Below are 25257 nucleotides of genomic sequence, written 5' to 3'. Positions count from 1 at the left end.
GCTTTGCCCCATGCCAGGGCCTGCATTAGCAGTTCAAGGGGCGGCTGTTCCCGTTGCAGCACCTGGAAACGTTTCCCAGCCTGCGGCCGTGCGCACGGTTCCCACGTCATTCTCCCGTGATGAAAGGATGCCGGCAGTGCTCTGCGTTTCCCTGGCGTGCTGGGAGAGAGCTTTTATTGCCTTGCGAGGCTTGAAACGTCGGCAGGGTGTTTAGTGGTCCAGTTGGCCTAAACATATGCAAGTACGTCCTTGGTAATTGTGCCAGGTGTGCCATAGCATTCCAGCGAATGTCTGTTTCAGCAGCGTCTCTGACAGCTGCCTCTCCTTTTTGCTCGCTGGGCTTGTGCCGGCATTTCTCGAAAGGTGGCTCTGACTTGGAGAGTTGCTGATAAACTTCAGAGGCTGGGAAACACATGGGCTGCTCCACACCGGTGCCCTGGGGTGCTGCTGTGAGCATGCCCTGAGCCCTTCCAAGCCACGATGCTCCTACCCCATTTTATCTGCCGAGGAAAACCTCCCCGCGATGCAGGAGGGAGTTTTCTTCTGCAGTGGGCTCAGGGCAGACTCCGCTTGGCCAACTCCAGCAGCTGAGATTGAGCTGTTGTTGCTGGGTTAGTACTTATTTTTTTATATATATTTAACTTGTTGGCATCATCGTGATGCATCTCCCCATCTTCGCGCCCCCCCACCGCCCCCAGTTTGAGTTACTGATGTGCGCAGCCTTGTTATAGCCGTTTACACGTACAGGCGCACAATGTGTTTCATTATCTGTGTATCAAACTTGTTTTGCTGCTGTCACGCACCAGAAAAGTTAAACACGTCTGATCAAAGGCATGTAAACACAGCTTCAAAACAAATGCCCTCGAGTCCTGCCAAAAGCACAGAGCTGTCTCCGAGCAAACCCCATCTCATATTCCCCCGCCTGCGCCTCCCGCTCCTTCTCCGAGCGGGTGTGCAATGCCGCCTGATCTCAAAGAGCCTCCCAGGCTGCCGTTCGCAGCAGGGAAGAGTTGCCCACCCAGCCGAGCAAACCTCAGTGGGGTTTTGCCCTGAGCGAGGCATCCGGGGAGGAGGAGAGCAGAGCCTCGGTCGCGGGGCAGGAGGGAAAAACTTGTAGCATCTTTGCCATGTGTGAGATGGCAAACCCCAATAGCAGTGCTCTGCAGCCCCGGTGGATCAAGGGGGAGGAAAGCATGGTACGAGTTGGCTGCAAATAAAGGTGCTGAGTGTGTTTTTTACAGGTGTTCCCTTGATGGCAAGCTGCAAGACCAAGGGTGCATTCCCAAGGCTGCCAGTGCCTGCCTTCCCAGAGCATCGTTCTGGGGTTGGGGCTCAGCTGGAAGCGGAGGCAACTAGCTGCATCCTTTAACTTCCTCTCATCGTAAGTGGGGTGAGAGGAGCTGGGTGGAAGGACTGGGAATGGTCCTAGACCAGGAACTGCTACTGCTCTGCCCGGTGTCCAGCCCTGGGTGGGCAGGGAAGGGTGAGGTGAGACACACACTCCTGGTACAGGGGCCCTGGAGTCGCTTGTTCTCCCAGGATGGGAGATGATCTTAGTATCTACAGTTACGACAAGTCAGGTTTTCATCTTATTCCGGACTCTGTGAGGGCTAGATGTGCATCTTAAGCGGGAATGGAAATCTTTGGGCTTTTGCAGCCTCCGAAGGCAGGTGTTTTCAGAAAACACTAGCTCCTTTGAAATCTGCCAAAAACCTATTCACTGCTTGGCGATGTGCATGACCAGCGAATAGTTCGGGAATTCATGAGCCTGTGAACTGACCCAGACTCTGCAAATGAGTTGCCCAAGGTCTTTGCCAAATGGCTTTGAATAATGGACATGTCAGAACGAGACGGGGTTGCAAATGGCAGGTTATTAGTGCCCGCCGCCGGTGCCAAGTGATGCTGCACGTGCGTGCAAGCGAGCCGCACTGCTGCGTGCAGGGCTCATCCCATCCCATGAGCGAGCAGCAGGTAAGATGAGGCAATGGGCCTCCTTCAAAGCACCTAATTGTGCTAATGGGGGAGATAAAAATGCAATCATCCCCCCATGTTGCTGCTGGACAGTCCCAGGCAGGCTGCGAAATGCCCTCCAGGCAGCGGGGATGTGGTCAGAGGTTAACAATGGTGTCAACCTTCATAAATCATCCCTAATGAGACTTGGGAAAATGTTGCGTTGGAGCCTCTGATGCATGACTGTGCTGAGTTGTCTTTCCTTTACTTTGGGCTTTTTTCCTCATTTGGTTTTTAGGGTTATCTGGGTGAAACCTTTGTGAGGCTGAAGGTTCTGGAACCTTTCCTACCGCTCTAGGTGACAAGGGGTCCTGGGATCTACCCAGCCCCTGTTCCTGGCAAGCCCTGGCTGATGTGCTGCAGATTAAATAAATTTCCCCCCAGTTTTTTTTGGCCCGAAGAAAGTAGTTCGTGCATCCCTAGAGTGCCAGAAATCATAGGCTGGAGAGTATTGCCTGGGTCCTGGTGTGGAGGAGCAGCATGCCGTGTGCTCGCTGATGCTGGGGTGGGGATGGCTCTGGTTTTTAGGACCCAAGTCACAAAGCCTGGCTGAGCCAGTGATGCCTGTGGGCAGCATCCTGTCCAGTCACTGGACAGCCAAAGGGCTGCTGGGACCTTCTCTCGAGGTGTTCTCCCAGACCTTCTTGCCAGCATGGGGATCGTATTATGGGGATGCCATCAAGTCCAAATGCTTTGCCGGGGAGAAACCCATCCGGGAAATGGAACCCTAAATAAGAATCTTGCAAGGTGGGAAGAAGAAGCAGAAAGGGGGTTATTGAGGTCCCCACCAAAGGCCACCTCTGGGGCTGGTGGTGGTGGGCTCCTCTAGGCCGTGTGTGGTCCCTGCGAAAGCTGCCAGCCACCGACCGGGACACTGGGAGGAGTAGAGCAGGGTACAGTGAATATTCCCTCTGACTTATTATTTATAAAGTACTGTCACAGCCCTGGAAGTGTTGGGACTCTCAGAAAAGCTGTAGGAATGTACTAATTAAAGAACACAATGGGAATGTAAATTGGGAAAGCTCCCCAGGGGGAAGCAGCCCTGGGGGGAGCTAATTTGCCAGTCCCCACTCCTCCCCTGCAAGCTGGCTGAGACACTGGAGCAATTAAGGAGGAATTTGAGTGTTAAATATAATCTGGAATTGTGTTTTTGGCTTTTTTTGTAATTGGTTTATTTTTCTCTTGGGTAACTGTGTTTCTAATTCTGTAATTGGGACTTTAACCCTCTGCTCTGCTACAATAAGGGCTGGTTTTGGGGTGGGGGGGTTTTTGGTGCTCGTTTGGTGTTGAAAACAGATTCAGGTGACACTGTCAGCACCGTGGTGGCACATCACCTCTTTGGAAGTGGTAAATCTGGATGTAGTGGTCCCACAGATGGCACTGTGGGATCTTTGCAGCCCAGGACAAATTTGGGAGGCTCCTGGAGGATTGCTTTGGGGGCTGCTACAGCTCCAAACTGGTGCGATGAAGGAGATATGGCACTTGGGTAGGGCTAACCACAGCTGATCTGGTAAAGGGCAATCCTTGGCCTTGGAATAAAATATCAGTTGTCAGAGTCACGTCCTTATACCCATCCGAAGAGTCTGGCTTTTTTGGTTGGTCTTTTTGCCCTCCCATTTCTCTTCCGCATGGTCTGGCTTACTCTTTTGTGCTGGTTTGACTCATCTTGCCCTGCTCAGGAAATAGGTGTGTTTGGTATCACTCAAACTGTGGCCAGTAGGGCAGACCCAGGGCAGTGGCTCTGACGTTTTGTCTTTTTCTGTAAACCTCTTTTATACCGTCCAGGGCAAGAAGACAAAAGAGGAGACTCCATCAGGGGTGCGAGGTGAAGTAAAGACATGCTGAAGCTACGGTGGTCAGCGAGGGATGACCATCAGCTCATGCGCTGCTTGGTGTTGGGTTTGTGGGTCAAGTGTGTCCCTGTGGTTGGGTTTGCAGTTCAGCACAGGGTTTGTGTTCTTGGGTTTGGGGTTTTTTGGTTTCCATCATCTTGAGCGGACCCTTTAGTGCACTTTTTGTTGGAAGGTGTCCTCAAAGCTTGTAGAAAGCCTTTGAGAAGAGAAGACGGTGTGATTGCAGCTGGGGTTTTGTGTGGTGGCTTGGTTGCTGGATCATTTTAAGATGGTGCTCCAAGTGGCATGCAGGAGCCAGCATGTTGCAGGGTCTTCCTCCCTCTCTCGCTTTTATTTTTCTGATTAACTTGATTATTTATTCTGTTTTTTAAAACTGGCATTAGTTGCCTGAGATTCTCAGCCATTGCTAGCTCCTGTTGGCAGGGGTTTGAGGGCTTTCTAAGTTGAGACATAGGAAAATATGATAGATGTACTCATGTGATATGAGCACCCTCAGAGCAGTCGGATTTTGTGTGGATGTGGGGGCTGACTTGCTCTGAATAAACGAGTGCTTTGTCATGCAACAGCACCCCTGATCCTAACCCTGAAAAGCCTGAATTCGGCCTAAACTGTTGCACAGCATGACACCTCTCTCCCCTCCCAGGGATATTGGGGAGGAAAGGCCCCGTCTGCCCAGCCCACTGCTGCCACCATCCCGAGGGTCAAGCCCTGACATCCAGTGACCTCGTTGCTGCGGCTGCTCTGTGCTGTCCCGGCAGCTCTTCATCTCCTCTCCCCATCTGGATCCAATAGCTGCATGTAGTGAAAAGTCACACCGAGCCCGGGAGTTGGGACAGAGCCCCTTCCCGGCATCGGCTGAGGCTGGGGCTGGGCGAGCTGCTCCCCATTCGGGGCGGGACTACCACCACGGTCCACATCTGCTACCACGGTCCACACCTCCCACTGGGGAGAAATGGGCCCCAGGGTTTCATTGGTGTCAGGAGATTCCCCACCACGATCCGGAGCACTCCCAGCAGTTTCCCTCTAAGCCCGCCTGTATTTATTGCCATTTGTTCTGGTTTATTTTTCCAAAAATAAAAGTTGGTTGAAGTAGCACAAAAGCTTGGGAGGAAAAAGGCTGAGGGAGCCTGGGGAAACAAAGATTTAGAGATTGTGCTGGATCCCCCTCCTCCTCATCCCCATCTCCAAAAAATACATGGAATTGTGGCATTAAAAACCCTTCCATCTTTACTTATTGTAGGGACTACAGATTCCATCTGTTGCCCGCAGTACATAGTCTGGGGAGGCAAAATAAGAGAAAACAGGTATTTTCCCTAGGACGGAAAATGTTCCGTGGGGAGGGCAGAGCTGGGAGTGCTTTCCCCCTTCCTGGGCACTGCACCTCCGGAGATAGGCTGGGAAGCTGCCGTGGAGCCTGGAGCATGGCCTGGGCATCCTGAATCACTGTCCGGTCCTTTCTCTTCCTCTCCAGCCTGCGCCAGGGATGGTCTTTTGGGGACCAGGCCGAGACCCACCAACACTTGGGGTCATGTCCAAGCTTTCACATGGCATTTTCCTGTACAACCTCCATCCAGCTCACCCCCGGGCATCCAATTCCCCCTGGATCTGGCACAGATCATTCTCCCTTCCTCCCTCTCTCACCATCTGAAGTTAGTTTCCTCTAGATGACAGGGGTCAGGAGTACTCAGGTGCTGACGGATCACCATGTGCTTTCCTGGATCAGGGCCTCGCATTCCTCCTGCCCTTCCAACTGGATTTGGGATCCCTCCTGGGCTGCAGCGCTGGGGGGATGCTGCGGTGGGGGATGAGACCTGAGCAGTGCAGCGAGCCCTCTCGCCTGCAGTCGCTGCTGTGGCTTTTTCCTGGCAGAAAAACTAGCATCAATTGCAAGGGTAAATTAAAACCAAGGAGCAAACACTATCTACTGGGCTGGGTCGGGCTGATGGTGGTTATCAGTGCTCGGTCCTAACCCGAGCCAGGCTGTGAGACGACAGCTTCCTGCTGGGAAACAGCCCTCGGCTTTGCTTGTCCCGTTTTTGGGCAAGAAAAAGGCTTCCTGGAGGCAGGGGTAGGAGGGTCTGCGATCTCGGCCGGGGGTCAAGGTAAGTCACCTTCTCGGCAGGCTTGTTTGCACAGCTGCGGGTGGCCGTGCCCGCTCCAAGAACTCCACATTCTTCCTCGCGCTGAATATCCGGGACAGGCATCCCTCCGCGCTCAGCGCGCTTTCATTTCCGTCGGCGAGCTTGGGAAGTGCGCGAGAGCGAGCCTGGTGGCTTTGCCGTCGCTCACCAGCAGTGCATCCCAGCGCCGGGGCTGCATCCCGGCAGGGCTGCATCCCGTCGGGGCTGGCTTTCTTGGCTGATGGCAGCCTGATGCCAACTGCTGCCCCGCGCTATGCGAGGCCACCAACAGCCCCGTGCCTGCGGGAAAGCTTTGGAGTCCACATGCTGTTGCTCCCCTCCCACTTGCACGCTCCGGAGTGGATTGCCGGAGGCCGGGCTGGCGGAGCGGGAGGCTCTCGGCCACCCCCGGGCGCTGACAGCCTCCGCTGTCACCCGGCGTGTTGTTTTCTTTCTCGCCAGCCCTCCCGCCGGCCAACAAGCCCTTCGCTGCGTGCGCAGTGCCTCCGAGACACTGACAACCTGCTGACATCCCTGGGTTGTGGGTTTTGAGTTGTTTTTTTTTTATTTGCTCGGCTGCCTCCATCACCCCAAAACCCCAGCACCAAGCCCAGCTCCCTGCCAGCGGGCTTGGAGTGAGATTTTCGTGGCTGCTCCCTGTTTTTCCCTGCTTTGCAGAGAGCTTTAATGCTGTCCCTGTTTGTCCTGAGACTCTGCAAAGTGGCAAGCCTCGTGCAGACTGCGCGCCGGGGCGGCTGCCCGTGCTGGCCCTGGGATTTACTATAGGCAGTTTATTTTCCCAAGGAAGTTAGTTTCCAAGATAGCATCTGTTTTTTATGAGGTCTGATCAAATAAGGTGGTATGTGTATAAGCGGAGGGGGGGGGGGAGTGGTGTTGTTGTTTTACGTTTGTACATGTATTTTTAAAGTTTTATAAATAGCGGAGTAATGAGTTGCTTGCTCCTTCCAAAACGGCATCTCTTATGACCGTGGTTTTGCTGAAATTATTACTGAATCCAGAAAGCAAGTTATTTCTCTGAAACGAGAAAAGGGCGGTATAGGTACTCAAACTTTGCAACATACACATATTAGCAGTAGGTGCTGTTGTTTTCAACGCCAGTGCAGAACGATTCTTTAAGTGCCTCATCCACAGCACGAGAAGCAGTCAGCCGCAGAAGTTATGGGCGAAAACGAGATACTTTAGCCCGCAAGTTGCTGTCCCACTGAAGCTCTTCAACAAATAGTAGGAGAGACATAATGCACTCTAGGGGGCTTGGACTCAGTTTGCAAATGATTTGCCTGGAATAAAAAAGGTTAGAGGTTTGAATTTTCTTTTGTGGGCAGAGCTGGAGAGAGAAGCTATGTGTGAGTTTCCAAAGGGACTCCGGGCTTTCGTCGGTGCACAGCGAGTCCTGCGTGGAAAAAGGGCTAGATGGAAACTTGCTATGGAGCTGCTTCTGCTTGAGTTTGCTTCTTTTAAAGCTTCAGTTGAAACAAAGGAAAACAGAAACGAAAGCACAGCTCTCGGGTGTTAGCTTTTGGGGGAATTTCTTGTAATAAACTTGGAGAGGAAAGGAGGGATGGCTGGAAAATATAGTAGAGGTAAAAGATGGGACTCTGCTATCTGCAGCCCTTTCATTAATGGGTGATTAATAAGTGATGTGCTGATGGTGTGTGGGGACCTGGTTACTTGTGGCTTCCCATCTGGGTAGGTTTAAAAGTATCTACATAGCGATCTTGTCTCATTTACATTTTAATGCTATCATCTCACCTCTTCCTTTTCCCTTTTCTCCTCCATGCGCACCCCCTTCACTCTTCCTAGGTTGGCTGCACCAGGTCAGGTGGGCATCATCCCATGGCACGGGGTTGTCTCCTCCATGGGATGCCTGACCGGCAGAGTCCAGACAGGGAGACCACCAACGTGCTCATCTTCTCCAGGTCCCACCGGTCCTTCAGCCAACCACGCAACTCCCAGGGATAAAACCATCCCAGTGAGACCTGCCCTCCTGTTGCAGCTTCCCCTTTCCCCCTGCCTTTACAGAGGCACGTCCGCTTGTCTGGATGCGAGCCCTTAATCCTCTCTCCCGCGGTGACCCCCGCGGAGCCCACCCTGCCGACAGAGATAACACCGTGCCGCAGCCCCCCCTCGGCACATCCCCAGCTCTGGGATTTGTTTTTCATTTCCTCTTGCTCTCCCCTCTCCCCCCGCTGAGAGACGTGAGGGTTTGGCAGCAGATCCTGTCGCCCCGTTTGCTTTCCTGCAGAGAATCGTTTCTTCGGGGTGTTGTGTTAGCGGTGACGGGGTCTGAGCCGAAGCCACTGAGTGTCCTCTCAGAGAAGACATGAAAAGCCAGTCTGTGCTGTGTGACCTAGCCCCCTGCCCCCTTGTGACTCCCATGTGGACCGCCACCAGCTTCCCCAGCTCCTTCCTTCTCTGCACTTTAGTTTTTCTTGAAAATTTTTAACCTGTTCGTAGAAACTCGTACACAAAGGGGAGACAAAACGTCACCCCTGTGAGACAGATTGGCAACATAGCTGGTATTTCCACTACTTGAGAGCAAGCCGGCATCAGCTGGAACAAGGATTTTCTTTGCAATAGCAGAAAAGCATTGCCTAGACGCAAAAAAAAAAAACCAAACCCAAACCAAACAAACCCCACCTTTTTTCTGAGATACAGGGTAACCAGCTGTTTTAGCATCCGTCCCGGCATCATTGCAGTCATTTCCAGTTTTGTACCAGCCATCCCACAGGCATCTCTGAAACATCGCCCGCCTTCTGAGAATATGACACTGTGTTCAGGCACTGGCTTTTATGAAGATTGGAGCCGCCGGTCATGAGCGGCTGATATTTCCCACGATGAGTTTCTCCCCTTTCTGCTTCAGGAACTGCCGGGAAGCAGTTCACGTGGAGGGGGAGGATTTTGGGGACAAGAAGCTTGTTGTGTGTGCGCCTGCATGCGTTAAGGGAGGTGGGAGAGGTAAAGCCTTTTGGTAGCTCAGTCAGTAAAGGGCCTAAGAAAACACAGCCCTGAGCTTTGATTGAAAGCCTGGGTGCTGCTTTACCAAGAAAAATGCTACTTGCTGTTGTTTGCACTGCTGCGAGTTATTTACCCAGTGCCTCCTGCCAGCAAGTGTTTACATGGATCGGGAGCAGCTTGCCCAGCGTTTTCGGCAGCAGGAACCTGCCTTGCGTTGCTGTTTCTGGCTGCCAGCGAGGCGCCCAGCCCTGCCTCCCGAGGGCGAGGGCGCCGGGATGAAGGCGCTGGGCTCCCTGCGGCTTTGGGGTGGGGGGGGCGCAGCTGATGTGCTGGTGGCTCCTGCTTTGGCTTTTTCTGTGGGCACAGCGCTCTTCCCCCAAACCTTCGCAAAAACCTTTCTGGGGCTTAGGGCAAGCAGGAGGAAAGCACGTCCTTCTTTTTGTCCTTTTGCTCTCTCCCTCCAACTTTGCTTGCTCAGCTGCGGTCCTGCTGTCTGCAGAGGACAACTCCAGCGCTATGAATGAATAGCACCAGGGTGAGGACTGTCTTTCTGCACCCAATCTGCCGAATGTGCGTTCATGTCTGAGTTCAAAGCCATCTTTCCGTCAGCGCTTCCTAAGCCGTGCTGCTCCCATGCACATTTCCTACCTTTAGCTGAAGTATTTCTGGAAAACAGATGCAAACTTTTTCATGGGAAATTATTGCGAGGTATTTGCTCAGTTCTGGGCGCGCGTTGCAGAGGAGCAAGCGGTGCCTCGCCATGACCCAGGAGTCTCTGCTCCATCGTCTGCCCACAAGCAACCACGGAGCAGATAAGAGATAGCTGCCTCATGTTGCACACTTGTTTTTTTTTTTTTCCCCAGCCTCTCATTTGGGATGAGGTGAGCATAAGCAGGGATTAGTTTGTTAAGCTGTGACAGTTCATTAAACTTCTTGGACTTTTTCTCTGCGTTTCCTCTCCAGACGCTGCTGATGGCTGAGCTGGGGTGTGTGTGTGTGCTGTGGGATAAGACAGGCAGCGGACATTTTCATTATTTTAGTTTCCAAGCGCCCTTGACTATTTGCAAAGTCTGACGAGTACCTACAATAACTGTTGCATTTCAGATACTTCTATTTTGAAAAGCTTATAGAAGTGAAGTTCATTTTTCTTGGCTATTTTTTGCCTTGAAGCGAGCCTCTTTTTTGTATAGAAACTGATGGCTGAGGCTTAGATGTGTAAAACTTGGTGAAATTAATGGGAGCCGTGCCCCGAATCTCCTGCATGGCTTTTAAATCCTCTGACTTCTAAACAAGGATTCTAGTTTGCAGCTGGCTTTCAAGTCCACTAGAGGAAAACCCAGAAGCTTGAAGGTAAAATGAGAGGGATGCTCACAGGGAAAGGGAAGAGAGCGGCGCCCTTGTTCCTCGGTTAATGCCTTGTTGCATTAATTGCTGTGCAAATAGTGGGGTCGGAGCTTGTGGGCACCCTCAGGTGAAGAGTGTCAGGACACGGCAGGGCTATGCCGCTTGGTGTTACCATCACACCAGTACCTTTTGGCTTTGAAGCCTGTGTAACCCTGTTTTTTGGGCTTTGCGAGGAGACTTCAGCTTGCAGGGTTCACTTGGGCTCTTGCAAAGGGTTTGGGTGCCCCATTGGGTAAGTCGTGCGTGGGAATGTGCTCCCGGTTGTGTTTTTCCCAATGTGAAAAAGACGTCGTTGAGGGGAAATTATTTGCATGCAAGGCTGTGCCACCCCAGGGCGGGTTTCACCCTGCACGGAGCACAGAAGGGGCAGCTGAAGGGAAGATGTGTGAGCATCTCTGTGTAGCCACAGAAATCTCATTTGATCCTCAGTGGTGGGAAAGGAAACGGAGCAATAACCCAGGACAGTTTAATAGAGTTTGGGTGAAATACGGTTGTTTTTGTAAGCTGGTCTCTGTGCAGTGAGGGCTCTTTAGCCCGTTTGTTGTACTTGGCTCTGCTCTGGATGTTGGCACCAGCTGCTCTGCAGGTGCACGTGCCTTTGGCAGGAAGGAGCTGGGATTTGGGGATTCGCCTTGGTTGCTGGGGGCGGGGGGGAAGAGGAAAAAAAGCAATGAGAGATGATGTTTGTGTCTTGAAAGTGAGGAAGACACATTGAGGAGGGGGAAGGACACAGCCCGGGGTTCAGTCCCATCTCAGAGAGGCGATGGAGGGCAGAGTCCTCTCCTGCTGTCCCCTTCTCCGAAAGGGGGGGAGAAGTCCCCGGGACAAAGCAGGAGCGGATCCTACAGGCTCTGGGGATGCAGAGCCCAGAGGGGACCAGCTCCTGTGAGCAACAGTTTGCCCCAGAGCTAAGGGCAGCTGAGACAGGGAGCAAAAGCAAGTATTGCCTGTAATTCCTAATTCCAGAATTAGGAAAAGTGGAGTGGAGACATTTCCAGAGCTGAGCCCATGCAGAGAGAAGAGGTTTTTAGAGGTGCTTGCCCTGCACCTCTCCATCGTTTTCACTGCCACTTTTGCTCTCTCCTTCCTGTCTTGTGCTATGGCAGTGGGTCCTGGGAACCAGCACCCCGACGGGGCAGAGCCCAAACCCCAGGTGCCCCCGAGGAGGCAGCGATGCCGAGTGGTCCCAGCTGCTTCAACCTCCCAGCTGGTAGTGGGGCAGCTTTCCCGGGACAGCTGGTCCCTGTGGCCTTCAGGTGCGGTTTGTGGAGGCCATCAGTGCTCTGAGCACCCCTGTGCTTCCCCACCCGTGCCCAGTTTTGGAGCACAGGGACTGGTGGGAGAGGACCAGGAGTCCCCGCAGCCCCTGGGCAAGGGCTGTTTGGTCCAGCAGGCAGAGGAAGGGAAGAAGCTGATGTTTTCCCTAGTGAAACCCTGCAGTCGAGCCAGAAGCAGCAGACCTCCATGCGCTGGCATGGGCCCAAGGCGTCTTTGCTTCCTGCCACCCTTTCAAATTAAGCAAACGATTCATTTTATTTCTTTAATTTTCCAAATGGAAGTGAATTGGCCGCGCTGGCAGGTGCCTGATTGACATTCCAGAGAGGACGGAAGCCGGGGGATGGGGGGGCTTGCCACTCCACATCTGCCACCGCCCTCCCGGCAGCACCGGCGGGGACCCAGCCCTGCCACTTGGGGCACAGGGGACACTTTGTCCTCCTAGGAACAAGTGAGAGATGCCCAGGTTTCATGCCACGGGTAAAACGATTACAATGCTGAGCCCCTGCAAGGTCCTTTTGGGGCGGAGGAGCGAGCCGTGGCACCCCTGCTGCCCCCTATTAACTCCTGGCGTTCGGTGTTTTATGAGTGTGGCTTTTCCTCTTGCTTTTATTATGCTTTGCAGAGCCTTTCTCATGCATCTGCTTAGTCCCCTGCTTGCCTCAAGGGGACACTATCAGTAAATGGCACCGCCTTCACCGGTGAGGAGGACCAAGTCCTCCTTTGCAAGGAGGTTTTTGGGGTGGGATGCTTTCGCAGGGGACACATGGGGGTGGCCACACACCCTGCCCACCCCATCACCACCACTGTGCACCCTTTCTGCGGGGCCAGGCACCCATCTGGGTGGGTGCGTCTGCACCTCTAAACCCTGCGGGCTCTGCTCACGGGTGCCTGGCCCTCTGCAGAGCTGGCTGCAGCTCCCCTCGCAGGGAAACAAGTGCTGGGAGGTGGCGAGGGGAAGATTATCCCTGCTACGTGGCAGTGATTATCAAATCTATATATGCTGCATCGGTGAAACGAACGGCAGCCAGTGGCTCGCTGACGGAGTGCGTGGCGTGTAATTAAGTCTAGCTCCCCAATCTCTGTTAAATCTCAAAGATCCCTTCCTAATCTCTGGCACCGCTGTCTCGTGGCTTTTTCCCCCTGCTGCTGTTTTTTCTCAGTGCTGTCTTTCCCCTCAGCTGCCTTCCCCTCTCTCCTGGTGAGAGGCAGTGGGATAGAAATCCTCCCCCTGAGCTGGGCTGGGGTGCTGGAAATGCAAAACCTCAGGGTTTTCAGGCACCATCGGCTGTCCTGGAGCTGAATCCCACTCCCCAGTGCTCCTGCATGCCCAGGTTTTTTTTTTTTACCTTCCCTCCATCTCTCCTTGGCTTCTCCATGGGGTCCCTGGCAGGCTGCGGGGGACACAGCAGCCCTGGCTGAGCTTGCAAGCCTCTGAGATGCTCCACTGGGGAGTGAGAGAAGCATGGTTGTGTCATGGTGACGATCCCAGCCTGGGTATTAAAAACAGCAGCTTAATTGGCCCTTTGAGGCGGGAAAGAGCAATTCTCGTACTTGCCTCACCTGCTCTCGGGAAAGAAAGTCCCCCTCGGTCGCAAACACGCCGTGTCTCTGGGATTCGTGCTTCTGTTCCTCTGCTTGGCAAAGACGTCACCAACACCCAGGCTGTTTGCAGCAATGGGGAAACTGAGGCATGGTGTGCTAATGCGATGCCTTCGGGGATGCTCAGCCTGGGTCCCAGGCCAGTGGGACTCCCAGCAGGGCAGGGACGGGCTGTGGGATGGGGGAGCCCATGGCATCCCTGTTCCAACTACTTGGGGTGATGGGATGCTATCAGCTGCACCATGCCACTCCGTCCCAGCAGCCAGGGATCAGCTCTGCAAGGGTTACAAGCCCAAAAAACTAAGTCTCCACCCTCCCCAGTGCTCTGCCTGTGGAGGGCACCAACCTCAGGTTTTTGTGCAAAACCATCAGCAGTTTGGAAGAAGATGGGCAAAACAAGAGCTGTCTGCGAGCGGTGTGGCAGCCAGAGGGATGCAGATAAAAGCTCTGCTGTCTACCACCGAGATAAATTTCATCTCTGGCTAATTCAGGGGTAAAAAAGAAACTCGGCAGCTGGGTTTTGTAATCTTGCGCGGGCGAGTTTTTCTGGGAGATGCTGGAGCTGGCTCATTTTTACGTGGGCATTAGGGATGTGACAGCTTAATTGCGGAGAGTTCTCCAGAGGGGGAGCGGTAATCAATAGGTGTTGGGTAAGGCACTCGTTTTAAGATAAAGTCTATTTGTTAAATTATAATCATTTGTCTCCTTGCAGCCTCAAAAGCAGTTAATTGCGAGCAGCTTGGAAGGGCAGTGTGGTCTGCCCCAGCCTGAAGCCCAAACATCGGCCGTACCCTTCAGATGCCCGGGATAGAGATGACGGTGGTGCTGCCGGCTAGCGGTGCCGCCGCCGCAATTCAGGCGGGAGGGACCCGAGCTCACGGGGGGAAGCTGAAGGTTACGAATTCAAGCCTTTAAGCGTGTCCTGTAATCCCTTTTCTGGCTCGGAGGAGCGGCAGCCTCTTCAGTTACCAGGGCATGGAGGGCTGCGGGGTGTGCGTTTCCCAAAGGCCAGCCCCAGGCTGCAGGGAAGGCGGCCAAAATACTCCGCTTATTTGGGCACCATGAGGACTCGCCTTACAAGGCTGGAGAGCAGTTTGTTAAACAAAAAAAACCAACCCACAACCCACCACCCACTCCCGGACCAGAGGCTGAGTTTTGCACGCTGGGGTGCAGGGGAAGCCTCTGTGGGCTCCCCAGGGCCACCTCTCCTGGAGCTGATGCTGTGAAGGCTTTGCTCCGGGGCCTTGGGTTGAAATGGCCTGACCTTAGGAGAGCGTTGCAAACAGGAGAAGCTTCAAGGGGATGCAGTTGCTGCTGGATAGGTTTGGGGAGGGGGGTTCGGTGCTGCGTGGTTGGATGGGTGATTTCCCCTGGCTTGATGTGTGCTCGTGGCAGTGCCCAACTCCACAGCTCTTTGGGCAACTTTGGTAGGGAACGGATCCAGCTGGCCAACCGGCACACCGATGTCCAAAGCTGCCATAGGAGGATAGGACAGCTGGGGGTGACAGGGACCTTCCTCAGGAGCTGTGTCCACCAGCCCTGTACAAGCTCCCCCTGAAATATCTGTGTATTTTTGCAGGAGGTAGGAAGGGCAGGGACAGTGCCACGTGTTTTCTACTCAACACTTTGCTTAGGGCATCCTTTGTTTTTCTGTTTGTTCTCTCTGCCTTCTCTGGCCCTCCCTTCGCTCCCCAGCTGGGTGACCAGAACCTGCTGCCACCCAGTGAGACCTGCCAGATTCTGTGCATTCCCTTGAGCTGTGAGACCTGCCCAGGCTGCCTCCCTCCCTGCCCGGCTTTGCCCTACCCATCTCCTCATGGACGCATTCACACGTCCATCCTTGGCAATGATACCTGAAAGCAGCACGGGGCTGGGGAAAACAGCATCAAGATAAGGAAATTAGGCAGGAGAGGCTCTTTATGGAGCAAGTGGTCGGATATTCTCCCTGTCTGCCTCTTGTGATAACTGCTGCATTGAGATTGGATGGACAGTGTTTGGAGCATCCTCCGGAGCTCTTGGGAAGGAAGACATGGAGCTGGTTTAGTGCTTTGCCATGGGTCCATGCTGCAATGGTCCACTTGGGGGTCAGGAGCACAAGGTCCCTGGATTCCTCTCCCTCTCTGAAACGGGCCTTCTTATGGAAGAAAGCCCATGGCCAGTCCATCCTGTGGCTCATCCTTTCAGCACTGCAGGAGGTGAGGGCCTTATGGCTGTGAGGCAGGGAAGCAGTGGCCACGCAGGGAGACCTTGCAGAAGGGACAGGTTGCATTTCTCCTGCTATGAGGAGGGAGAGGCAGGGAGTCCTAACACATGCAGCCACACCAGCATCCCATCCTCAGCACCCTGGCGATGTCTGGGAAGCTCTCCAGCAGTACACAAGGAGGATGGGAGAAGAGCTGCTCAAAGCTCCTTTTAGTTGATGGGGAGTGAGGGTCTCCTCTCTGCAGGGAGTTGAAGGTAGTTTTCTTTGTAAACCAACTAGCTAGGAAGCTAGGTCACACAGGGCTTTCAGCCTTTTGCACAGGCTGCACCATGCTCCCCTGTCTGCCTTCATCTTTCATGTACCCGCACAAGTGTTGGCCCTTGGATGTGGTGCATGAAGGATAACCATTAAAGTCTGCCCCCGGCCACAGCTGGGCTTTGGGGGCTGGTGCTGCAGGCGGCAGGATCAGGCCTTCCCTGATGGTCTACATAACCAACAGTGGTCCTGGAGAGAAGGGTTCAGCCACCATTCCCCATCCTGGGAGCAGCACCGAGCCCTGCTTCAGGGCAGGCGGCGCCGACACAGCCAAGCGTGGAGCAGGGTGGGCAGGGGATGCATGCTGGGGTCCCGGCTGTTGGCAGGCAGGTCCTTTCAGGACAGCCAGGAAAGCCCTTTGTGTGTGTGGAGGATGCGGCGTGCACCAGGCTTTGTGTGTGTGCCGGTGCAAGTGGACACGCGTGTTCATCCATGCACATGGTCGGAGGGATGGGGAGGATGCCCACACCTTGCACCCCCAGGGTGAGGAGGGGGGTTGTCCCCACTCACAGCCCCCTCGGAGGGGACAGAGGCACACACGTGACGGTCTCTGTGCCGTCCGCGTTGATCTCATGTGCTGAGATTCTCGCAGGCACCCAAAGGAGCCATCGAGCTGCGCGCCGATTGCTGCACGCTGCCAAAATCCTCCGGAATCTGCTCCCCTGCGTCGCCCCTTCCCAGGTCAGCATCGGGCTTCGCGGCAGCAGGTGCTGAAACCCGTCCCTCCTCCTCACGACCTGCCTCCCTTGCTTTTCCAGCACATTTTCTGGAGGTCAGTCGTCCCCTCCCCGCCACTGGATTGCTTTCCTGCCCCTTCCCACCTGCTCTGTCCACGCCGGCAGCTTTTTTGGAGCTGGAGAGCAGCTATAGGGCATAGCGGGGGGTGTCGGGAGGGGGAACATGAATCCGAAGGAGAAATCAATCCTATCCCGGCTGGGGCTTGAAATCTTGGAAACACCGTGCTCCGATCCAGCGGCTCTCGAAGAACCAGGGCCGAACATGGCACTTAGCTATTTCTGGCCCCTGGCGGCTATTCCTGGCCCCGACCCCAAGGTCGGTCCTTTTTTCCTCGCCTCCTTCCCCGCGCACTCGGGTAAGCTTGGTGCGGTGCTCCGCGAGCTATAAATAACAGCAGCCGTGGGCGGCCTCCGGGAAGGGCACCGAGGGGAGAGTTATCCCCGGCTCCGCCAGCAGCCAGGATCCCCTGCCCCAGCCCAGCTGAGGGCGATGGGCGTCCACCTCCCCCCCGGGGGCAGTGGGATGCTGCGGAGCCATCCTTGTGCTTTTTCCACAGGGTTTTGATAGTCCCAGAGCCCCGCTCTTCCCTGCAAGCAGCTGGTGGGGCTTTCAGGCTGAGCGATTGCTCAGGGATGAGTTTATTTTTTTTAAAATCCCTTGCGAGCTGCTCAAGCTGGACTTGCTGCCCTGCAAAGGCGCCTGGGTTGGGATATCTTTTTTTTTTTTTTTCTTTCCCCTTCCAGATCTCTCTTTTCCTCTGGGGAGGGTTGAGCAACCCGATGGATGTGGCAGAGGGACCGCGCAGGGGGAGGCAGCTCCCCTGGAGCCTGCATCCAGCCGCAGCCTGAAGTTTCCTGAGCGCTTTTCTCCTCCTCGCTCGTCCTCCTTTTCTCCTCCAGGCCCTCGCTTTCTCCCCACTGTCTTTCCCCCATTCTCATGCCCTTGCCTTCCCTCTCCCTCAGTTCCCCTCCGTGCTTTTCATCCCTCTGTCTTTCTCTCCATCACTCCCACGCCCTCCCCTCCCTACTCCCACTATTTTTGCCCTCCTCCTGCCCCATCCCCTTTCTCTGTCTCCTCGATGCTCCCCCCTACCTCCCGGCCCCTCTCTGCAGCAGGGTACCGTTTCGCTCTGCAAACACCAGCTGCCTTGTTTTTCTTGCCGTGCAGCAAATGCTTCCGCAGCGCTGTGGAGATCGCCAAGAGCCGCCGCCGAACAAAAGGAGCTTTTAATTTTAGCAGCGGGATGGAGAGCGAGGGCGCTGCAGGTCTGAGGGGTTGGGGCTCAGGTGACCCCCCTGCCTCCATCCATCCGGCCGCCTTGCCCACCTGAGCACCGGCCCCCCATCCCCGTTGGGAGAGCGGAGGGGGAAGCCCGGTGCTCTGAGCGGCACTTTGGGTTTATTTGGAAACACACACACACACTCCCGTCTCTCCTGCTGCAAAACCGGTGTAATTGGAGCAGGAAATTAAACATTTGAAGCGTTAACGTGATAATCTGCTGGTTTAGGCTTTGGAGGGGGCAGGGAGCTGGGAGCTGAGCACGCTGCCACTGCCCGGCGTGCCCGGGGGGAGAGGGGATACGGCACCAGGGGGTGTCCCCAGCACCTCCCGCCCTCTTGTTCCAGCCAGGGACACCACAGGGAGGGCTCTCCTTCAGCTTGCTCTGGCCTCAGGTGGTCTTTAGTCTCTTGGTGAGGATGGTTGTGTTTTTCCTTTGGTCCACATAGCCATGCCTTGTTGCCCATGGTGGTGGGACCAGTGCTGGTGTATGGCTGCACCCATCACATGTGATGAGCTTCTCAGTGCTTTGCCGAAGCTGCGGGGGGATGAACCAGCCCGAGACTTGAGCACGTCCCACATCCCCAAGGCCAAAGTTTAGGAGCACTGAGATAGGAGAAGAAAAAAACAAAAGAAACAAAGTTGTAAGCTTTCACAGATGTAAAAAGGTCCTGTGAAACCATCCCTCATGTCCCTGGGGCAATAAACCCTGGGTGAAAAACACAGTGAAGGAGGTTCGAGCTGGGTGCCAGGAGAACTGATTCTCAGGGGAAGGGTGGGTGGATGTCCAAACTGACTGCCAGGCAAATAGGTTTGGGTCTCCATCCCTAGAGGCATTGAAGAGCAGAGCAGACCCCCATGGGGATGGCTGTGCCCAAGGTGGTCCTGAGCATGGTGGAGGGTGTGGTGCCCCGGCTGGGTTTGGGCAGCAGGCACGCAATGGAGAACGGGCTTCCCGATGCCTTCCCCGAGCTCCTCAGTGGTCTATAAAGATGGCTGGCATGAACATATTATGTTTTTTTAATTCCTTTTTTATGTCAGGCTTGGATTGTCTAATAGACGCTTGCATTGTAATTTTTTACTTTAATAGGAATCATTTGTAGAGAGATCTGCTGAGCTCAGCATCCCGGCTGGAGCTTTTGCATTATCGAGAGTTGCTGTCTTTGCAGATGGATGAGTTTCAAGGATTTCTAAATACACAGGCCTATCTGTCTAAACAAAAGTTCAAATGCTGTGCAGTTCACTGGTTCAGACCAAATGTCAAAGAGGCAGTACTGGGCTGTCCCCACTAAACAAGCCTCTGTCCCATTTTCTTTTGCACTTTCCACAAAATCCTGCACGAATTTGGAGTGATCACCGAGCCCTCTTCTATTTACGGGGTGAAAAACCAGTGTGGTGCACAGCTGTGGGGTTTTTTTTCCTTTGCTTGGGGTTACAAGGGTGTTGGAGGGAGAAACAGTGCTGTAATTGCTATAAAACCCTTTCCTTTCCAAAAAGCCTTTCAGGGAGGAGACTCGTGACCTTCCCTGAGAAGCATCAGTCTCCATTGGCCTGATGCACTGGCAGACTTGATGCCTTTTCCTGAGGATCTTTGATGAAGGCGAAGGTTGTCCGACAAGCCCTCTTCTCCCGGAGAAGGACCAGACATACGCTCTGTCACTCCAACTGGATGCTTGTCTCACTTTTTCCTAAATAATACCCAAAACCAGGATCTCTGGAGCCATCGGCCACAGAAGCAGGGCAAGCTCATGGTGCATCTCGTGGGTTTTAATGTGCTGCACCCTCTGAAAAAAAATGCAGTTGTTTGCAGACAGGGATATCACCAGGAGATGCCTTGGGGTAGAGTTTAACTCCTGGCCTGACCCGATGCCTTTCTCCCTTTGCTGCAGCTCCAAGGGCAGGGGAAGGGGACTGTGCTTTTATGCCTGGGATAAAAATGCCCCCAGTGATATTTGTAGCTGAACGGTGAGATGATATCTTGGCAGGAGCTCATATGCACAGCTCTTCATGTCAGCATGGACATATTTGAAGCCTCCAAGGCTAGATACCACCTCCTATGGGCACGGCTGGGCGCATCCTCCACCGCTTCTCCTCCTGGTTCAGGTCGACAGCAAGCTGGTGGAGGGAGAGGTATCAACTGGAGGTATCTCCGGGTGTCAACCCTGCACAGGAAGGCTTTGTAGGATGGAGATAGCAGCCTGGCGTGGGAGACAGGAGACCTTTTTCCCTGACACCTGCATATGGTGCGACTTCGGCACGGCCTCTCGCGTCCGGTGTTTTTTGTGTGTTTTCTGAGGCGTTTTGTGTTTGCTCCTTGGCCGGTGCTGGGAGGACTGGATTGGAAAGGAAAGGGATTTTCATACTTCATCTTTTTCTCGCCGGGGCCTGAAACGTGAGCGCCTCCGAGGCGTTGCCGAATGAGGTGGTAATGTGTTCATCAGCTGGGAAATCACCAGACCTTGGAAAAATGGGGAGGGGAGAGATGGGGAGACATGCACGGATTTGTGTCCACCTGCCCGCCCCTGGGCAGCCGTGGTTTTAAGATGCAGCTGGTGGATGCAGGGAGCGTGGTTTTGAGGAGCATCCCAATGGTGTCGAGGAAGGTAGGGGCTCTGCCTCAATTTGCCCACCCTGGGCAGTGTCTGCCCTTGGGAGCCATACAGACACCGCGTTCATAGTGATGTGCTGGAAGCAGTGCTCCTCAGCAAGGGTTGAGGGAGACATGCAAAGAGAGAGAACCCAAGCCAATAAATACCTAAAATACCAATAAGAGGAGGTGCAGGAGAGATCCTGCCTGCTGCAGGGCATGGGTTGACCCTTGGCTCTGCCCAGCTGGGAGCAACCTCCTGCACGGAACAGGTCATGTTTTCCTGGATGGATGTAGGTTTTGTCGATAAGACCTTATGATGACCTTTACTGCGAGGGTGGTGAGACACAGGAACAGGTTGCCCAGGGAAGCTGTGGATGCCCCATCCCTGGAGGTGTTCAAGGCCAGGCTGGATGGGGCTTTGAGCAGCCTGGTCTAGTGGGAGGTGTCCCTGCCCATGGCAGGGGGTTGGAACTAGATGACCTTCCAACCTCAACCATTCTGTGATTCTGTGTGTGATTCTGTGGTGGCCTTTCTTTCTCTTGACCTTGGTGCTCTTTTTCCCGGTGTGGCCCTTCCTTCACCCACCACCTGCCAGTGCCACCATGCACCTATAGATCTTCTTAGAAATCAAAGCATTTAATCTGTGCTCTTAACTTTCCCTCGTCATGGGTCTGCGGGATGCTTGGAGGTGGCACAGCCCAGGAGCTGGCTGTGCACATATGTGCGTAAATAAAGCAGCTTCAAGTCTCCTTTTTGGCTTTGTGGACTCTTCTTCTGCCCTTCTCATATTCAAGGAGCCTTTGCCGTCTGCCTTTTCTTGCCCCCTGCACCTCCTTCCTCTCCCTGTTTATCCGCCTCCTTTGTAAATTGAAGTCTCAGGTTTTTTAGTCTCGCACTCCGCTCTTTCTCTACCTCTCATCACTTTTATTACCCATCTCTGAACAGAAACCCTTTTCCTCTGTCTTTTTTTATGCAGCACATCCAGGATTGATCGGAGCATTCCAGGTCAGGGCATATGGTTGATTTACACCCTCACGTAACTTTATAATCCTGGGTCTTTTATACATCACCTGACATTTTGCTTGCCATTTTAGCCGTGGCCACAGAACGAAGGCTGACATCACTTTGCTGGCTGTTTCCAGCTAATTTAGACTGCAGCAATATGTGTGATTAGCTCAAAATCTCCCTTGCAGCGTGCGGTGCCTTGCATTTATCACCACGCTGGGCTTCCTCACTGCCTGGCGCTGCTGTTGGCTTTGGAGGTCTCCCTTATCCATCACACTCTTGATTAGCCTAAAAAATATTGTCATCTGTCCGTTTTTCCCCCTCGTTGCTCTGCCCCCTTCAAAGCATTAATAAACAGATTATAGCGTGCTAAGCCTCATCCACAGCACCCAGGCGCAGGGAGCTGGCAACGCCACGATCGGTCCGAGCTGCTTCGGCTGCTTAATAAATTAAGGTCTGAGACATGAAGAAGGTAATAGCGAAAGGAGGCAGAGAAAATACCATTGGTTTTATTACAAATCAACGTGTTTCTATCTTCTGACATGCCTATGACCCTGCCCCATTCACTTTGTGGATGGTTAACACCAGTCTGCGTAACCAAATATGCTCTTAGCGTTAATACTTTGAAATGCAACCATTGTGCATTTAAATGGCAAGGGCCTTTTTAGGGAAATACTTAGGACTTCGGTTCCGTGGGAATAACATAGTTTTATATGAGAAAAGTGTAGGGTATTATTGATGTGTGATATAGTAAAATTATGTATGTGGACATATGCTTACAGTTAGATCAATAGGTCTTATTAATGTGTAAAGATATAATTTTTATGTTTCTTTTTTTCCAAAGGGTTTTGTGGTTAGCTCATACTTTGGGCTTATTGATGAAAGAATAGAATTTATTTTGTAAAGTCAATGATTCAAATCAGGGCAATTTTTTTAATGGGCTGTAATTTTAAGCAGCGTAATAAATTTTCTTTGTCATTTACAGAAGTATTTCCCTCTGCGTTCGAGATGAATGTGGCAGTCTTCAGGTCAACAGCTCTGGTTTTCCCTAAGGTAAACTCTTGAGCTGCTGAGCTGGCCCCTTCGTGGTGGGAGCAGCTTGCAGCTAAAATGCCTTCGAAATTAGCATTATTTGGGAAAGGAAGCAAGGGAGGACTGATCACAGCCATGTTCACAATTTTCCTTGGTATTACCTGAACTGGCATAAGTATAAGTCTTAAAAAGCATGGGAGACACAGCAGAAATAGCAAGCCTGTGCTCTGGTTTGTAGCCTCACGGCTTCTTGCAAGCAGATGCTGCTCTGGCGGCTGCCTCGGCATCAGGAGACCTGCGCTTCTCAAGGCCCCTTCCCTTCAGCCATCAGGACATTTTTTTTTTTTTCACACAATATGCCCTGGCAGTGACTTCTGCTGGCTTTTGCTGCGTGAAAGCACCGCAAGAGTTATGTCTTGTCTTTACTTTCACCAACTGGTTGGCGGTTGAGTTGGGCAGCCTGCGACTGCTGCGCTGGGTGGAGGAGCAGCCAGTTGCTCCCTCTTCGCTTCCCTGTGTTTTTTTGGTTTGATTTGCTTAATAAATTCACTACAGAGTAGTTGGGAAGTGCCCTGCAGCTCGCCTGCTCCCGAAAATCTCTGCACAACCTGCTTTGGGATGCTGGCTGCGAATGGGAGAAAAGCACACCACCTTCACGGGTGCTCCAGCTCCGGCTTTCCTCTTGGCTCAGGCAAGCCATGCTCTTCATAACCCCCAGCAGGAGCTGCGTGCAGATGGGAGATATGATTGCTTGGTTTTATTTGTGTCTTTGCACCAGTGGGACCAAATTTCTGCTCTGACTCCAAATTCAGCTCGCATCCCCACTCCTGACTCCGTCCTCACCCCAGTGCTGTTGGGAATGTTTGTTCCTCCAAAACCTCCATTTCTCCTCTTAGAGGATGGTGGTAGGTCTCTCCTGCTCTTATTTTGCTCAGTAAATAGGATGAAAACAGATGAGGTCATTGGTGTCTATACAGGCAGATTTGGCCTCCATTTTCTGTTTACTAGGACTGCATTAGTTATGAATAATGGCGCGTCAAACTACTCGCTCCAAGCAATTTATTCATGGGATTTGGCCCCGCTTGCTGTCTGAGAGCTGCCTGCCAACAGGATCTGATTTTTAAAATACACTTACAAACACGCAGCCGTTTGCCCGATCTGTTTGCAAACATATCTGGGCCTCTGGGTGCTGAGCAGATGCTTAGCCCTGGTGCCGGGCTCCAAAAATGACCTCCTGGGGTTTTGGTCCATGAAGAGGCAATGGTGATGTCCTTTGAAGCAATTAAAAGAGATGGAAGATGAGAAGTCATGGGAAGTTTTAAATAGTCTTCCTTCTCTTTTTGCCCCGGGGGACATCATTATGTGAAGCTGGAGGCACACACGCGGTCCCGAACCTTTAAGACAGGAATCCCTCCCCGACCCAGGAGAGACGGCAACAATTTCTAGCTCGTTTCTCGCCGTCTGGCAAATTTTACATCTAATTTTTTGCTCTGTCATGTCCCTGCAGAATAACCATTGATTTATGTAGTGGCCGAGTCCAAAATAAATGCTTTTGCTGGATACCTGTATTCCCTCCAAGAAAGGGTCCTGCTCCCCAAACTTGGATAAAAAGGCCAAAACCAAAAAGAAACCATGACTTGCTGGGGTGTTGGTGGAGAAGGGAACACAATAGCCCACATGTGATGGGAGGCAACCATGGGTCATCTCTGCTTGCCCGCTGCCAGTACACTGTGCACCGCGCACTGCTGTTTTCCGGGGTATTGCTCGTTTGATTGATTGCTTAATTTGCGCGCTTGTGCGATAGCGACTGTCACGCGATGCCTCTTTTGTCATGCTGGACTGAAGGATTTTATTCTTGGGAGACAGTTCAGGCTCCGAGATGCTTCCCGAGAATGCCTGGGCTGATGTTCCCATGGGCCATATTTGGAAATCCCAACTGTTTCTGCTTGGCCAAAAGCACCAGTTGATTTTAAGGGACGTTTTGTTTGTGTTACTGTGCAAGTTTCTGGCCCCTGATGGTCTTGAAGGAAAAAAAAAAAAAAGATTCCCAGCTTACAAGACATTTGTGCTAATTAAACAGCAGGGGATTTGCTTCTCTTCACCACGGGTTTGTTTTTGAGGCTTCTGTCAGGCTTTTTGCACACACATTTCCACAAACCTCGTTGACATGGGGGGTAGATGTCGCACAAAGTTGGGCAGATTTTTCCTCTCGAGGCTGGTGGGATGCAGACCAAAGATGAGGGATGTATTCCCACCACCCGTCTCCATTGCCTGAAGTTCCAGATGCCCTCCATCGCCTGTCCAGAAAAGGGGGTCCTCTGTTAGGGGGTGATTTATGCCTGGAGCCTGTCCCAGGTCCCTTGTGCTGCTACCTCTCTCCCTGTCTATAGATGGATTTTGGGAAAACTGCATTCCGGCCAAGACAGCAAGAAGGATGCACACCCTCACCTAGGTATGACACCACAACTGGAAGTCTTATTTTTTGGCCTTTCCTAGCCTTTTGGGCAGGGAGAAGCAGACTAGGCAAGGTTCAACTTTCTTTCCCCTTCGTGCAGTCTTAGAGTGTTTGCCCTCCCTCCTGGAGGGAGGAGGATTACAATCCAGCAGCCTTGGGATTGTAATAGGTGCCCTGGTGTTCCTCAAGACATGGGGGACAGCGGGGGCAGAGGTCCTGCTCCCCCCAGTTTGGAGCAAGGGACTAAATCCCGCGGCCCACGGCAGGGCAAGCGCCCGCTGTTTGCTCCAACAAGGTCTCCAGTTTCAACCAAAAATTCCCCTCCTTTCATCCAAGAGATTCGCCACGGAACACCTCCCTTCCAGGGAATCTGCAGGACCTTTTTTTTTCCCCTCCACCTC

At 53.1% G+C, this 25257-nt stretch overlaps 1 protein-coding gene across 4 annotated transcripts in view; it reads left to right on the top strand.

The window, feature by feature from the left end:
* The window catches only part of CNTFR (ciliary neurotrophic factor receptor), a 213231-nt gene that overhangs the window by 68068 nt on the left and 119906 nt on the right, over nucleotides 1-25257 (top strand). The window contains exon 3 of one of the 4 annotated variants that reach the window (XM_063320925.1): nucleotides 22355-22422. The exons of the other annotated variants lie outside the window; for them this stretch is intronic. Within the exon in view, the coding sequence (XP_063176995.1) occupies nucleotides 22378-22422 (45 nt within the window). The 5' untranslated portion in view covers nucleotides 22355-22377. The remainder of the gene's footprint in view (nucleotides 1-22354; nucleotides 22423-25257) is intronic. 4 annotated transcript variants of the gene reach the window in all.

The sequence above is a fragment of the Chroicocephalus ridibundus genome, chromosome Z, assembly GCF_963924245.1.
Source record: "Chroicocephalus ridibundus chromosome Z, bChrRid1.1, whole genome shotgun sequence".
NCBI lineage: Eukaryota > Metazoa > Chordata > Aves > Charadriiformes > Laridae > Chroicocephalus > Chroicocephalus ridibundus.
This window is presented reverse-complemented; position numbering and strand designations above follow the sequence as displayed.